Here is a 17,402-nt window from a genome sequence, read left to right on the forward strand (position 1 = left end):
ATTTTCCACCAAAGAATGACCCACTTGATGGCAAAATTGTAAGACTCGAAAACCTTCTTCCATTCGTGGCGCCCCATCTTAGAGAAGCGTTTCTTCCTTCTCACGAAGCAATTTGGAGTATACTTCTCAATATTGTCTTGAGGGCTAATTAATTCCAGTCTTTCCATTAGCCACATCTGTAAAATAATTTCAATACAAATAAATTCGAGCTTTCCAAAGCCGCTTTTTTAATTGATTCGAATCCGACCACGACTTTACGGCCTTTTCATGCCTCTTTTATATCTTCTCTTTTAAAAATTTTCTTTTTTCCTCTTCTTAATTAATATAACTATTATATTAATTATATTATTTTTTCGGATTTTCATTTCTATGTTTTTACAACTCCAATATTTTTTTTTATTTCTTCATTTTTCTTTTTTGGGGGAGAAAGTCGGATACTCTCCATCAATAATAAAAAATGACGGAATTTTTGCGCAAAATTAATTCTCACAATTCTTTGCACACACAAACATGCACATAAAAATAAAAAAAAATGAAAAACAATAAATAAACTCATAAGTAATATGTATATACAAGCATGTCTAAATAATGAGTTTAATTAAAAGGCAAAGTTCTATACAAAGTCAAAATAAAATAATAAAAAGCACAGGAACAAACTACGGCGCCGGGGGGCGTACACCCATCATCTCATAAAACTGCATCGTACGAGTAGTAACCTCCCCTCCAGCTTCGGTCTCCTCGTGAGGTGGAAAACTCAGCGTAGGACCCGTCCACCCAAGATCAACCTAAGGCTGAGGCTGCGGAGGCTGCTCCGTTGACGAGCCGACCTCGTACATCCCACCACCTCTAAGAGCCGAGGTAGCCTTTCCCTGGCCTACCGGCGCAGCATGTGCACCCTCAGATAAAGAGCCTGAGCCCTCTACCGCCTCGGTACGGGAAGCCTCAGAACAACCGCCCAGACCACCCGAACCAGTGCGGCGACGTCTCGAGCTAGACCTCGCTGGTTCCGTCCGCACCTCAGGTCTTGTACGGGTACGAGAAAGAATGGGCTGACCCTGCAAAAGAAACCAAGATCAGAAATATATGCAAAATTGAAGCGGTAATGCAAAAACATAAGAAGGGAAGCTACCTCCTGAACGGCGTCGTCTCGACGACATGTAGCCACGTTCCTCATCCGGACGAGCTGGCTCTGGAAGGCATCTATGCATCGTGCCATCGCTGAGACCACCTCGCGTGAGAACTATCAAAGAAGTAAGTTAGTAAACACGCACAATATATGTGGACAAAAGTTGCAAAAAAATAAGCTTACCCGAGTCTGGTGACGAGGAATCGATCGCTCCACAAAGCGCTCGCCCTCAGGAGCCGGAGGAGTCATCTCCTCAACCGACCCGTATGTCCCTTGATAGTGAATGGACATACGAGGTGGCACGAACTCAGCAGGTCCACCCTGACAAAGCATGTCAAAATCAGTAAAGCATTACTTGGGGGCTACTTAACGAAAAGTAAAAAACTGAAAATCATACCGCCACCTTCTCAGCCGGTACAGGGACTGGAGCTAACAACAGCAGTAGCTCCTCATCATAGCACCGCCCAGGGATCGTGTAAGATCGCCAAGGGGTACCAGCTCCCTCTGACATGCTCACCAACCTCGCGGCATTAAACATGTGGTGCGGTGGAGGGGCAGGAACGACAAAAGTATTTGAGGAATGCTGAATAGAAAACCTCTCTCAAAGATACACAGTCGCTCCATATGTCCCCAAGAAATAGCGACGCTCAGCTGATTACTGCGCGGCTAGCCCAGGGAAAGCCAAGTTGACCCACGGCGAGTACAACACGTTGGGCTCCTACAAAGAACGCCTATCAAACAAGAATCTATCAAAGGTATCACAAAATGCTCAAATATGTAAAAAACCATACCGAGATGATCCAATCTCGGACATAAGCGGTGGACATCCCAATACGGCGGCTTCCCCAGGAAGCACTCACTGGAAACCTGCGCGGCGCCGGTCTTGCCGCGCAGCTGAGGGCAAGTAATCGTAGAACCAGGTTTACAAAAGGCAAAAATTATCAACGAGGGCTAACTAAAGTTTAGAGCTAAACTTTACAGGAGATAAAGTATACCTCTACGACCCTCCAAAAGCCAGATAGAGCAACGTTCCCCGTGAAGGACCGATGTCGACACGAGTCCCGCAATGCTCGGATGAAGTCAGCATAGGCTAAGCTGGCCCAGTCGTAAGTCCCGACCTAGTGTAGATCACGGACAACAAAAGGTAGTAGAGCAGCGCTCTACTACCCTTTTAAGGGGAGAACGTCCCTGACAGCAAGATGAGTACAAAGATGCGCACCCGCTGCTCTCGGGTAGTCGCATCGTCATCAAAAGCCGCTGCTAGAGTCGAGCGGCGAATCCCCCACTCGCTGAACTAAGTTGACTCCACCTCAGCTCGAGCCCGAACAACAATCAAACCCAACAGCTCCTCGACCTCAGGAGAAAAGACGCTGATCTCGTTGTCGAAAAGCAGCACCACAGAGCTAAACTCCAGTCCCGTAATGAGACTGAAGTCGGTCGGGGTGACCATCATCTCACCCCAAGGGAAGTGAAAAGTGTTGGTGGTGTTCCAAAAGAACTCCACCAGAGCACGAACCACATGGTGACCCCCGCTAGAGGCAATCATAGCCTCTTAGGTCTCGAAGAGTGCAGTAAGTCCGCAAGACACCCATAGAAGTCTCGCCTCGTCATCATTGGCGATGTACATCTTGTACAGGTTGCCCAAAGTGTCGCAACCGGAACCATGGCAGCGCGTCCTCCCAACTGTGATGCCCCGTCTAACCCTCTTAGAGATGTGGTTGACGGGAGAGAAGTACAAATTCCGCTCATCCCACTCAGGGAGTTGGCCGAGTGAAGTGGACGGATCAGCGTCGTCCTCTACAGGCTCATGCTATCGTCGAACGTCTCGGGACCGTGAACCCAAACCTCGCTGTCTAGCCATGCTACATTGCGCAAAATCATCATATATTAATGTTCTATAATATCTAAGGTTCGCCTAGCCGCATGATACTATGTTCGCAGAAAACGGAGTACGTAGTACTAAAACAGAGCACAAATTCAAATTGAGCATATACGGCATTTTTCAAGCATTCAAACAATTTCTCGCAATACTATAGTAATTTATTGTGACAAATTGGACAAGAATTGCTAGCAAAAACGTCAAGAACAAGCCACATTGTCTTCCTGACCTTAAGAGGCCCAACAATGGTGATTTGTTCGTTTCTTCACCAAATTGAGTCAAACAAGTCTCAAATTACTCCCAAAGAAATATATAAACATAATCAAGAAATTTCATGGCATAAAATTTGATAAACAAAGAGAATTTACCAATTTGAATTTCGAATTTTCAAGAAATTCATAAACAAATACATGTGAAATTCATTAAAACCGACGTGAGTTTGAAGGAAACTTACATGGATCGGGAAAATGAATGGAATAAGCTTTGATTTGCAACAAATTTGAGCGAATTCGGTTGAGAAACGAGTAAGAACGAGCCAAATGAAGTTCTGAACAATTCTCGAGCAAAAACGCGAGCAGCAGCAGCGAAAATGAAGAAGAGAAGGGTATTTATGAAAAACCCGACTCTAGCGCCAAGCGACAGACCATGGCGTCACTCGATAAGTCTTAGCGCCTGGCGCTAGTACCATCGTCTGGCGCTACAGCCAAATATGCGACGCTAGCAATATTTCAGCGACGCCAGACTGTTCAGCCACTCAGTACGATTGTTTCAACCTCTTGAAATATATTTTGGGCTCCGTGGCACGCCAGTTAGCCCCTCTAAGAAATTAACATGATTTTAGTAATCGGCTTGATCACAATTACATAAAGTGATCGACCTGATGAATGATCGTCTCACTTAGCTTAAAGCGCCTAAGCATTGGCTCATTACGAAGCACCGACATACTGGTTCATTCAGCCAAGCACCGACATACTGGTTCATTCAGCAAGGAACCGAAATACTGGTTCATTCAGCAAGGCACCGACATACAAGTTCAAAAGCAGCAAAAGCGCCGACATACGGGCATAACGGAAGTGAAGTTCAAGCGAGCTTTTAAAGATCGACAAGCGTAAGTCTTCAGTAATTTTCTTCGGAATGTTATCGCAACAAATGAGGATAACTTCAAGCGAGGATATCTTCGGCAGCGTTCCCTAGCTTGCGGAGAGTGTCACAAACAACTGGAGGTGATTTCAAGCGAAGTTGTCTTCGATCGTGTTCCCTGGCTTGTGGAAGATGGTCACAAAGTGCTAGAAGGTCGTTTCAAGCGAAGCAATCTTTGATGGGGTTCTCTATCTTGCAAAAGTCTATCATGGCGGAATTAGAGACAGTTACAAGTGTGGTAGTCTTTAGGCGGCATTCTCTAGCTTGCAGGAGGTCGTCAAAAATACAAAAATACAATAATACAGCAACAAATCGGTTACTTTCAGAGATGTGTGCTCGACGGTGCAAGATACGCGTTTTTTAACTCTTTTATCTGTTTAACTAACGCTAGTTTTGCTGGTATCGGCGTTACAAGAGTGATTTAGGATCGCAGAACGTTCTGAATCATTCTCCGTCCTATCGATACTTTGACTTTTGTTTTCGAAACTGGCATTTCTCCAAACTCAGTCAAAGTGGGGGCTTCTGTAGACACCCATTTGTGTCTCCCTAAAACCAAACCTGGTGATGAGTACCTTTCACGTCGAATCATAATCAAATGAAGTGAAAGTATAGAAAGTCTAGTGTTGCGGATAGTTTTAATTTCTTTTCTTTTCTCTCTGTTTTTGAAAACCTATTTTAAGAAAATAGTCAATCCAGTTTGGTTGGTCCATGATATGGGTCCAATAGTAGTGTAGTCGGATGGGGTTTGAAAAGAGCTTTCCAACGATATATTATAAGCCCAATTACGATGAATATTGAGGAAGTTATGGCCAAATTACTAAACTAGGCCCAGTTTGAACCTTACATGCGGCCCAATGATCTAGGGGAGGGCCCAATATGGATTTATCATTCCTAATGCAATTAGGACTGGTTTTAGTCTTCTAGATTCTTCTAGAAGATTCTTTTCATTCCTAATTCAATTAGTATTGATAAATTGACTTTTTAGAGTTTTCATCAGAATAAAAGAGTGTTTTTGAGGAAAATACGATTTTGTCCTCCTGTATGGTTAAATTCTATCTGGTTTTAGAAAACGCGTCAAAAACCTGATTAGCGCCTAACGCCAGCATTAGCGCCTGGCGCTAAGATTGGCGCCTGGCGCTAACTCTGTTTTTTCACGTCAGAACTCTGGTTCGATTTTCTATCTTTTTGGCTGATTTTCTCTATAAATAGCCTCTTAATAACTCCTTTGTAAATCACCAATTCTCATCTACAATCATCAATTCCTTGGTTCTCTAATTCTTTTTTCTCTCAAAGCTAAAGCTTTCTCTCTCTCTCTTTTCTAAACCAACCTTTTCTCAAACAAAATTCGGCACTCACAAGACCTAGATACACCTAGCCAAGTTCGAAGTTGCCTTCGCCCTAGACGTGAAAGGTTTTAATTTCTGAGGGTTTGGTCCCAAATCTCTTTTTCAATTATTATTTAATTTGATTGTTGTTTTATTATTTCCCATGAAGTTACTAACGTGTGTATTTTGTTATTAGAAAGAGGTACGAGGAATCCAAGTAAGTGCTTTAATTGTTTAATTGATATTATGATGTAGAAATCATGCTTAGAATTTTATTAGGATTCCTAGTATCATGTTAGGATGTTTTTCTTAATTTGATGTTTAGGGTGACAACAATAAAATCTTAGTATCATGTTTAGGGTAAAGAATATAATATCAAGTATGATTAAAAGTATGATGCCTTCTATTTTCTTTCCTAATATAGCATGTTAGTATCATGTTAGGGATAAATATTTGATTTTTAATGCTTAGTAACATGCTAGGGTTTGTTATTAATCTTATTAGTATCATGCCTAGGATCTTGCTATTATTATGCTTTAACATGATTATTATTATTATTATAATTATATATAATTGTTATGATTATTATTATGTTGCTTGATATTTATTGCTTGATCACGCCTTTTATGCATGTTTAAAGGGAATTGGTACTTGTAATCATGCTTAATAAGACAATTAATAATCTTGTTTAGGGTTAACATGATTAAAATTCAAGTGATCGCCAATAATAGTTTTGTTTGTGCATTAATATTCAACCAACATAGATAAATAGGTTTAGGGTTAATCCTATTGGTTGCATGTTAGTCAGAAAGCGCACATGAATACGATCAGAGTAAAGTAGAGGCCTATTATTAGGGCAGGTTCAATCTCTTTTAAGTTGGATTTGTACCTTCATCCCCGAACTACCAGTCATGGTTCAAAACCTATTGGAGTTAACGATCTCTTGGATCGTTAAGGGGTGTAATGCTTGAAATATTCCCTACAATAATCAACCAAATTTCAATCAAAAATCATCAAATCTCCTCACATTTTCATCCTTTTCGACAAAGAATACACTACTTCCATCCATTTCAACTTCAATCTCTCTCATCCATTCTTAAAGAAAATTAGGGATTTTTTTATTTTGAGGGAATTGGTGGCCAAAACCTGTTCAATCTTGCACTTTGTATGGTATAATCGTCTTCTTTCACTCTTAATTACATTATTATATCATACAGTTGCAAGTATTAGATTGTTGATGGTTGTGAATAGTAGTAGTATTAATTTTGGTGATTTTGATAATTGATATTGAATTTTGGATGATTATTTATGTTTTTTGTTGATTATTATTGCCTCACATTGTAGTTTAGTGCTTTGTTGATTAGTTAGGTGTTTAGTTGGTTATTTAGTTCTTATTTTCTTACCTTTGCTTTCTTGATCGTTTAGTTTAGCTTATTTTTGCTTATTAGTTTCTTTCCTTTTCACTTTCCTTTCTTTTATTTTGTTTTGAAGTTACTAACCGTTTTCTTTGTCTATAGTTCTCTTTTCTATTTTTGTTCTCACATGGCTCTGATGATGATGCTTTGTTTATTGGAGCTTCATGAGGTGATTGATCCTTCACCCTACTATTTTAGCATTGCTTGGAAGCCGGTGAGATCTTTCTTATTTTTCTCCATTTTTTTTATTTTCATGAATGCATAGTTTAGGATTAGTTTTAGGAGAAGTTGAATGGTTCGAGGATGGATGCTTATGACACCTAGAGTGTTTGGGATTATTGGCGATGTTGTCAATTGATCACTTGTTTGTTGATTGGGAATTACGTGTTATACTTGCATTTTTGTTCCTTTCTTTAATTTCCTACTTTTCCTCTATCTCTGTTTTTCTTTTTCTCTTTTCTTTTATTTTTCTTTCTTCTTGATTTTGTCTTTTGGTATGTTTTGAGGCTTTATTTGTCGCCTTTTGTTTTTTTTTTAATTAGATTATATACAACCGATTTTTGCTTTTGAATGAATATATTCATAATTGGTATGGGTATGCACGGTTTGAGAATATGCTTGGTTGACTCTAGGATAGGTGAGTGCTAAGGTAGCATGTCTAAGAACTAGGAGGATCATTAAGCCGAATTCTACTTGTTGGTGGCATGTTGGTAGTTGCTTCCTATAGTCGATTAGACACCTTTAGTGAGTTTTTACTACATCCATGTGAGGTTCATTTTTCAAGCCTTCAAAATTTATTTGCATGAGCGGCATGGATCCTTGACTATTGTGGACCTAATCTTGAATCTTGACTCATAATTCTCAAACACGAGACCGAACCATCAAGGGAGGACAAAGGCATCTTTTCGGGGTGTTAATTTTTCTTTTCTAGGTTAATCTTCTTTCTTTCTAGTTCATTGGGTTCACATTTGCCTTCTTGCTAACCATTTGAGCCTTTTCCCCTTCTTTTCAAGCCACATCTTTAGAATTTTGAGCATTTTGTTTCTTTTTTTTTCCATTTTTTTTTTTTGTTTTTGTGAAGCAAATGATTATGTTTTTGGAGTTTGTGGTATATAAGGTTAGATATTTGTTCTATTGTAAGCAAGCTTGTCTTTTGTATATATTGTGAATAATGGCATATGAATGATTAAAAAAAGCCGTCCAAAGTTAAAACAAAGGCAAGGACATAATAAATGCAATTTGGAAAAAGTCGTCCAAAGTTAAAAGAGGCGAGGACAATTGCTTTGAATACATTAATAAATAGAAAAAGGGGGAAAAAGTTGAAAATGAGAAAATCCAAAAAAAAATTTATGTGATTCTATTCCCTTATCAAGCATTGAGGACAATTCTTCCTTTAAGCTTAGAGGAGAAGCGTTTACGCTTTTTGTATATATGCTTGTGGTTATAGCTTTGAATAAGCTTGGGGGTGTTAGTTTATTTTTATTTGGAGATTTCTTGGTTATGAAGAGAAGGTTTGATCACCCTTTGCTTCACTAATTAGGAATACCGCCAAATTTTAAAATTTCAAGTCTACCCTCACCCCACTACAAGGAAAATGTCTTTTCGTACCGATTATTTCGTAGCGATTGTACATTCGCTACAATACGCAAGTATGTTTGTGAAATAATTAAGGAAGTCGTATCATTTTGTTGGGGTTTGGTGAGTCCGACTCACCACGGAAACAACCCCGACCCAAGGAACCACTCGTAATTAATAAAACCATAAAGCATAAATGAATAAACACAAGAAAAGGAAGAACGAATCATACCCTTGAAGTGAGCTTCGCCCTCTCAAAACGGGCTCTTACTTGAAAGCCTTGAGCACCGCAAATGCCGTGCCTCCAACGGTATCCACCCACAAAGGACAAACACGACTTTTTAGGTCCGTTACCTTGGAGTTAGCAAGGTCCGACCAAAACCCAAGTGTTAATGGAGTTTAAGAGTTTTTCCAAAATATGGAATGCTCTTTCTAACTCCCACTCAAGCCCTTTATTCCAAATCCCAAGGTTGGTATTTATAGAGGAAAGTATGAGTGGGAATTTCTATTCCATCAATGTGGGATTCATGAAATTCCACAAATTAATTTAAAGCTAAATTAAATTAAATATATAAGCAAGTAATAAATCAACAAGTGTCCTAGTCATATGTAAAGAGGAGTATGGACCACTAGTAGAAAAATTGTCATTTGTAACGGGTTATTTGTAACGGGCAAAGCTATGCCCGTTACAATAAACATATCCGTAACGGTCAAAATAACAGTCCGTTACAAATACATATTATTCGTAACGGGCAACATGGTGCCCGTTACGAAAACTATGTTTTATGTAACAGACAAGATCTTGCCCGTTACGAATAGTTATTTATTTGTAACGGACAAGATTGTGCCTGTTACAAATGTTTGAATTTGGGCCCAGCTGATGAGAAAAGCCCATTTATAGCTAGGGTTTCACTCTCCTCAGTCAGTCAGTCCTTAAGCCGTCATTTCCTCATTTTCTTTCCTTTCTCCTCTCTCCTCTCTCCTCCAAAAACCTTAACATCCCCAATTTCCCACTCGATGATATCTTATCAATGGATGTTCAGCTCTTACAAAACCCTAAAATTCCACCCCTAAATCAACTAAATTCCTCAAATTCTCTCAATGTCTTCCTCAGAGTTTGCCCCCTTCCAATTGCTCCTTCCAAACCCTCTAAATCGAAACAATCTAATTCGAAAAAACCCAGTAAGAGTTGTCTTACGATCAATGACAATTCATTCTATTACGATTATTCCCCTGATTTACGATTCTAATAGGTTGAAATTTGAAATTTACAACGGATTTTCGCATGTTTTTTCTTCAAATTCTTCTCAGGTTTGTTGTTTGAATTCCCCCCTTTTTTTTAGTTTTTGGGATTTTTTCAATTGATTGATTGCATACTTTTTTAAGTGAATTGTTGTTATAACTGTGCAGGATGAAGTGTATGATAAGCTCATGAGACCAATAGTTGAGGGATTTATGAGTGGAAAAGGTGGGCTTTCGGCTGCTTTAGGGCCTAGTGGTTCTAGGAAAACTCACACCGTTTTCGGATCTGTCAAAGTACCCGGTTTGGTTCCTCGCGCTTTTCGCCACATTTTTTATGCTGAAGTTGGTAAATCGTCTATGATGTCGAGGTGATTATGCTCGCAATTTTCCTTTTGAGGTTCAATTAATAGTATTATATATGTGTGAGATGTTAATTCGTTTTTTTTCTCTATGTTGCTCTTTTAAAGTCTTTGCGGTCCTGTTGGTGAATTGCTCTCGAAGATTCGGTAGATCGAAGCCTCTTCATAAGGTCCTTGGTGGTGGTAAACGTATGTTTCCTCAATTTTTGATTTTTCCCTCTTTTTTTTTTATTGAAATGTTGTTTGTATATTCCGAATTTGATTGTTTCCTGTACAATTTGTGCGAATTGATGATTGTTTTTAGCTTGATTATTGTTTATTAATGGAGATCGGGAGTGATTTTGATTGTATTTGTTGCTTTTATTGATTACAGATCTGAGTTTTGTTGCAGCCTCCTAAACCTCCTGATGTGTTTTTATTGAAATTATTGCTACTTGTTTCTATCAATTCACCTTCCTTTAATATTTTTAGCTAGATAGCTAGGCAGCAACCATATATTATTACTTAGTTGCTTTATACATAATAATCATCACTCCTCTTTGATTTCATTTGTACATTTCATTCATCACTTTCACTTCCAACCATGACTTGCTCTAAGGATCATAAGGTATTACCTCCATTTCAATCTTGTTTCTTTTTAGTTTGTATATAAATACATTCTAATTTAATTAAATTAATTGATTATTTGAATGTATATATGTTGATCGACCAGGTAACAACAATGGTTTGCTGCAGTCCTGAGAAGATCACCGTGGTTTGCTACAGTCTTGAGAAGATCAGAGACAAGCTTTTTTAATAATAAAGATTGTACCGGTAATTTTCTCTCTATATCTCCCTCTTTCTCTCTATTTTCCTGATTATGTTCTATCATGTAATGTTGCTCCAAAATTTATTATTGAATGGAGTTATGGTGAATTCATGATTATATGCTTTAATTTAATCAAAATTCTGATCTTTTCCTTTTATAATTATGAATTAGAAAGAATTAGGGTTTTTTTTGGGGGGGGGTGGGGGGTTAGGTTTATGAACTTACGATTTGGGATTAATTAAACTTGCAACACATGCTTAAATTGCTTATTGTTTTGGGCGTTTTGCTACCTAATTTATGCTTAATGTTATCTTGCTTTTGAAGTTGATTATGTAAATAGGAATTTTAGAATTAATCATTTAATCATAATTGGTGAAAATGAGGAAAAAGCTGTTGCATTTCATATTTTGATTTAAGATTCAAAAAACTGCAGATTTGTGTTGCACTAACTCACATGCCGATTTGTGTTGCAAGTATTTAGAGGACTCGGTTTGGAATACAACATTGATGGGCTTACGTAAGGAATTATCATATTTAACTATATAAGCTTATAATCTTCAACTCTACTAAATAATTTTGGCATAACATTTGGGATTTATGTATGTAGGGGGAACACTTTGGATAGTCACAGGCTTATATATTATGCTGGCCAGCAAGGGCTGGACAAGCAACATATATACAAACCACAGTGAAAAAAAAAGCTTGTCTCTGATCTTTCAGGAAGCATTTTTTCAATGGGAGGCTCATACAGTAAATCAAGGAACAGTCTCCAGAGTCCATCAGATTTCATTTTGATCATACACAAGAGATGATTGATTTCGCGGGGGAAGTTGGTGCTCCAAACAAACCACTTGAGTCGCAGTAATTTGTGGAAAATGTAAACGATTTAACATTAATTTAGTGAAAAATCATTTAAATCTCTTATTGCCATTGAGATTTTCTTTTGCTCTATTTTTTCAGTTTTAGTTATTAGGTGATAATAAATGTATTTTTTTTGCTGATTGTATATATATGAAGTACTATTTTTATCTCAATTAATTAATAAAATATTTGTGCTATAATTATTATGCAAGCTAGCTAATTCAGCACAGCATGTGCTGGATTTTTTTTAAAAATTGGGTTACACACTATTTGTAACGGGCAGTTGAAAGTCCCGTTACAAATAAATCGTTATTTGTAACGGGCACTTGAAATGTCCGTTACGAATAACGGGTTATTCGTAACGGGCACTTGAAATGTCCGTTACGAATAACGGGTTATTCGTAACGGACATTGCCCGTTACGAATGACATTGGCTATCCGTAACGGTGGCATGCGTAACGCCCGATGCCCATTACGGATAGGCCTTTTTTGCCCGTTACGGATAGCTATTTTTCCACTAGTGGACCACTTGGAGAGGAGAGGACCATACTTGCTCCCCACTCCTTCCTCTCCTTGTGACACTTGTCCACACCAAAAAGCAAGCATACTTACTAGCTTCCCTTTTCTACCCGACCTAGGCACACGGCCCAGCTAGCCTCGCACCGTGCAGGCTGCTAGCTGCTGGCAGCTCGGCCCAGCACGCCCATGCATGCCACGCACTGCTTGCGGGCTGCTGGGCGTGCTGTGCTAGCATGCCTCGCACATGGTGCGGGCTGCTAGCCACGCCTTGCTAGCATGTCTCGCACATGGTGCGGGCTGCTAGCTCGGCTAATCCCCTAGCACTCGGGATTCCGATGCTAGGGGTACTTTGGTCATTGTTGATTTATTACTAATTTGTCGTCTCGTCTTTTTATTATTTTTGACTCGACTTCCGACGCTCGGTTTCGACGCTCTAAGCTCGAATTTCCAACGTCTAAATATTTAACACTCGGGCGACGAATTAATTTCTTTCGAATTAATTCGTCGAGTCGGTTTGTATATTTTGCTTGGGTGTGACCCGAAGGGTTCAGTCAAGATTAAGTTGTAATATTAATTATATTAATATTACTGATCAGAAGCGGCCTCCACCCAGGCATTCCGATCACTTGACCTTACTGAATATATTAGCTTTCTAATAATTCTAAACCCGCCATCAGAATAATACACTTGTTCGAAGGACACCATTCCTTTCAATCTCCCACTTGTCCTTCCGGACAATTGTGCATTTAGTGTATAGCCCCTTTCCTATGTTTCTTCATGTCTCTTCATGAACTACAGAGTAAGATTACTCGTCATCTATGTTACGTCCAGATGTGTTTCTCGAAATCCGAGTTTGACTGTCAATAAGCAGATGATTTCTAAAATCCATCTGAGCACGGCCATGCATTTTCACAGTCTCGCTGTTCGAGAGGCCTTATAAACAACAAGACATGTTCCCTATTGTTAGTAGGGGGACATTTCCAGTCTTGTAATGTAGCTTCTCTTACTAAGAGGACCTAGCCGCCCGATATCTGTCGTTATAATCCCCAGTTATGGCAGACGTTTGGCGGATACCAAAGCGGACTAGTACTCAAACAAGAGACCTCCCACTACTCATGGTCAAGGAAAAGAGTTCCGATAGTAATAATGAGAAAAATACTTATGACGATTTTTAATCTCTTAAAGTATTCTCATAGGTCGATCCAGTATGGTTCTAAACCAATACCTATGCAAATGATTTATATCCTCATAGCACAAGAAACGGTGCTATAAATCATACTACACACTAATCTCTAATGGTCATTAATCGTCCACAAAAAATATGACCTTGATTAGGGATAATTTTCGATTAAAATATTCAATGTTCACTTAATAGGTGTTTCTTTATCCAAGCCATTGACTTGATACCCTATTTTCAATATTTATTAAAATCGAATGGACTCATTATTTAATTCTAAACCACAATTAAATAGTTTTGTGGAATATTTAGAAATATTTTATTCCACTATGAAACTTCACAATGTTTCATCTTAAGATAAATGGTTTTTCCCAAATGTTTTAAGAGTAGTACTCTTAAAACATTCATAGAAATCACACCCATATTTGATATGCTTGATTTCTTTCATGCAATTATGAATGTTGTCGTTCACTTATTGCATAGGTTTAGTTATAATTACTTTGCAAACCTTAGCATCTTCATTATCCACCTTTTCCATAATAAGATGATAAAATTTTGAGAGTGTTAATGGAATACATGTGATTCAGGATTTATTGTCCAAGCAATGGCTCCCACTCATTTTCATGATTTGAGACCTTCTACTTGACAACCTACAATCATCAATGTTCAACAACGAACTTTTCCATTTAACATCTATCTTATTATTGCCTTTAAGGCAACAATATTCTCAACATATGTTTTAGTAGACTCTCCGATGATGCCTTGCATGGATTTCACTCCAAACGACTCACAATGATTTGGAATACTCAAATCACTTACGATCATGGAAATTTATCTTAAATTTCCGCACATTATACATGGATGCATATCCATGTTACCATTCTCAAGCCACGACACTTCTTGCCTCGTGCTTATAAATGGCTTCCTTGCTAAGGTTCTAATCCTTGTTAAGGTTTGTGCTTGTAACATCAAAACTCAAGTTGTATTTGTTTCCATGCGTCAAGAACTCATCCAACTACTATTTAAGTGCTATGGATGTTGTTGACTATAATCTAATGATCTAATACTTAGATTAATGTCAACTGGTATTATATACATACTTCACATGCTCTAAGCAAGTAAGTCGTCTGACGATTCCATATCATAGCTTTACATAATGGATTTAATTCTAGAATGATTCTCAATTCTATTCCATCCATGTGACATTTAGCTCATTCAGTTACACTGAGTCTTGCCAAAATGTTCGCTATGTGATATGGTTGAAAGTCTCTTACTAGAGTCTTTCTTGGTTGACTTAGTATTTAGCCTAGCTTATACTTAGTTCAAACATTTACTTAGCTTCATACATATATGGGTCGAAAGCCTTTCAAAGTCCTTCATATTTAACATGGTAAATTCCTTTACTCATTTAAACATTTAATTAAGTCTATACCATAGAACTTAATTCCCAACATGTACTAAGTATCGTCTTTAGATTGGTCCATTGTCGAAAATACTTTCAAATCAAAGCATTTAGCATTTGATAGTTGTTTCACAATAGAGTTCGTAAACTTTTCGTTGGACCTTTACATTTGCTCCCACTAAACTTCTTGTTCATCAGAATTTCTATGTTTCTCCATAAGTCAATCCTCTCTCTTATTAACTTTATGAGAAAACACGTTCCAATTCCTTCATGCAATGCTTCCTTTAATCCCATGACGGATTCCATGTGCTTGCTTTCAAATCTAGCATTATTTAGATTTTCAAAACCCTAAGACTATTCCATAGTCACTTCCAAGATCATATTTTGGGAAGGCGGTTTTGGTATCTGTTTTGCCATATTTCATATATGCAATTTTGCTAGATCAATCACGAAAAGACTTAAGCATTCCGATTGGTGAATAGGTTTTTATTAAAATCAAATCCTTGAAATTAATTATATCCTTTTCAACCAATCTAGCTATGTATGCATATACATTTCCACATTTGTTAGTTTTCTCCTTGAAAACTTATTTGCAATTGATGGATCTTTCATCCTTCATCCAAATTAATCAAGTTTCGAACATGATTTTCAAACATGGAGTCTATTTCGGATTTTCATGGCCTCTAACCATCATTCGGAATTTGGATTTGTCGTAGCTATCTTACAAGACATTATTCCTTTGCTTGTAAGTCTTAGGTTTATTTCTAACTTAATAGAAAATTTATAGGATTCAATCATAGCCTTTGGTGAATTCTATGCCTATACGGGGTAATTGCATCAAACACTAAGTTTTAAGGCGCTTTCAAAGCCCTTTTATCATGTTGATCTTACTCCAATATTTTTAATGTTTTGTGAGTAATGAATTCTCCTTTAAGGCACTTGTAAAGTCCTTTTGAGTATTCTTGACCAAGCATTCTCATGAAGTCCTTTAAGGTCTTCCAGAAAGACACCACTTAGAGCAACAAACATTATGTTCTCAATTAGGATGTGGAGGTAATGCCCGTAGTCTCACTTGAATGCTTACAAATAGACATGTATATTGTCTTTGGGTAAAAGTTCGTTGTGAAACAAACAGTTAGCTCCCACTTGAGCTATCTTTAGTCTTTATTGAGCCATTCAGCTCCCATTGAGCCACCTAGCTCCCACTGAGCCACTTAGCTCCCACTGAGCTAGTGAACTCCCACTGAGACTAAGAGCCTTAGATATATAATTGAAAAGACTTTTAGAAGTTATTTCTATCCATAACTGAATATGTCGTCCTTTCTTAGCTTCGACATATTGTTTAGTGTAACATTAGTCATTTGTGCAAATCTTTAAGAACTTTATAGGAAGGGTTGTGAACCATCATTGTTTGAGTCATTTTCCAATGACATCGAGGTCTCCGTGAGGACACACTATGTTCTTTGTGGAGTTCTTTATGAAAATTTCCATTCATAACTTTGAGATGCTCACGCTTGGCTCAAGAAAACATTGCTCAATCTAATCTTGATGTTTTGATATCTTGCCAAGTCGATTCTGTACTTCACTGGACTTTTGAGCTACTCGGGTCAAGTTTGTTCACATTTGATGAATATAGCCATATCCTTTCAAATTCTTTGTGAAACGTTGAAGTAATTGATTCCTCTTTAGCCTTCGGAGTCAATTGTCTATACCAAGAACAATAGCTCTCTGCTTTTTCGGTTTCAACAACTAAGACTTGCTTGTCTTAGAATGATTCCAAATCGAGCAACTATCAAGAGCCTATCTAATAGAATATTGAGTACGTTTTTGTCGATATGACATTGCTAAAGATGTTTGGAATGCAAATCAAGCCCATGACTTGAACTTAGTGAGTTAATCATGTTAGGGAAATGTTTGTTTATAATCAAGCATTCTTGACTCAACGCTTGGATAACCATGCCATTCAAATAAATCTCACAACTATTGCTCATTACTTTGAATGTGAGTCTTTCCTTGAGTAAACGGATCAATTGCTGATTATGGAACATAATAACCATTATTTGTTCCAGCCTTTGGCTTAAAAGGTCTTTAAACAAAACATACGACCTTACAACTGATGTAGCTCTTCTTGCTTCATTCTAAGCTTGTAAGTCGATAACTTAGCTTAACTTCAATAGTTTGAGGTCACTATCATAGTGGAACACTCAAGCAGTATCCGATACTTGTGAAGATAACGAATTGCTAAGTTAACTACAATAACATGAACTCATGAGTTGAAATGGAATCTAATTCCTTTTCTTTGTTCCTTCTTTCCTATATTTCTTATCATACAATATCTCATAATCTTACTTTAAGAATTATTTCTGTAAGTACCTTGACTCTTATACTTTGTAAGGCATAATCAAGCACCAAGTGCGCCGTAAAACAAAGTCCATCTTTTCCATTAATTCTTACTCGAATTAATACATCAATGAGTCCTACTCAATTATGTATGATGCGAAAAGATACATTGGTTGTCAAACATTGACAATCTTGAGATTGCAACTCAATACCTCATGTTTTATCAAAACTACA

General features: G+C 37.8%; 1 protein-coding gene across 2 annotated transcripts; it reads left to right on the plus strand.

Moving 5' to 3' along the window:
- The first annotated feature begins 9,432 nt into the window (after nucleotides 1–9,432).
- Nucleotides 9,433–10,835, plus strand: LOC145634866 (kinesin-like protein KIN-6). Of its 2 annotated transcripts, XM_081686212.1 has the most exons (4): nucleotides 9,433–9,771; nucleotides 9,871–10,070; nucleotides 10,170–10,250; nucleotides 10,774–10,835. In XM_081686212.1, exons 1-3 carry the CDS (start codon nucleotides 9,562–9,564, stop codon nucleotides 10,210–10,212), a joined length of 453 nt encoding a protein of 150 aa, XP_081542338.1. In that variant the 5' UTR covers nucleotides 9,433–9,561; the 3' UTR covers nucleotides 10,213–10,250; nucleotides 10,774–10,835. The 2 variants fall into 2 exon arrangements, with proteins under 2 accessions (XP_081542338.1, XP_081542337.1); XM_081686211.1 differs by lacking the exon at nucleotides 10,774–10,835 and having other exon boundaries at nucleotides 9,444–9,771; nucleotides 10,170–10,470.
- Nucleotides 10,836–17,402: the final 6,567 nt, after the last annotated feature.

This window comes from Chenopodium album, chromosome 6 (genome assembly GCF_948465745.1).
Source record: "Chenopodium album chromosome 6, dcCheAlbu1.1, whole genome shotgun sequence".
Lineage (NCBI taxonomy): Eukaryota > Viridiplantae > Streptophyta > Magnoliopsida > Caryophyllales > Amaranthaceae > Chenopodium > Chenopodium album.

Excerpts from the sequence above, each read along its gene's own strand:
- LOC145634866 (XM_081686212.1), top strand. The coding sequence starts at position 9,562 with ATGTCTTCCTCAGAGTTTGCCCCCTTCCAATTGCTCCTTCCAAACCCT. Across the intron at positions 9,772-9,870 it reads TTTCTTCAAATTCTTCTCAG|GATGAAGTGTATGATAAGCT; the intron begins GTTTGTTGTTTG and ends ATAACTGTGCAG. Across the intron at positions 10,071-10,169 it reads AAATCGTCTATGATGTCGAG|TCTTTGCGGTCCTGTTGGTG; the intron begins GTGATTATGCTC and ends GCTCTTTTAAAG.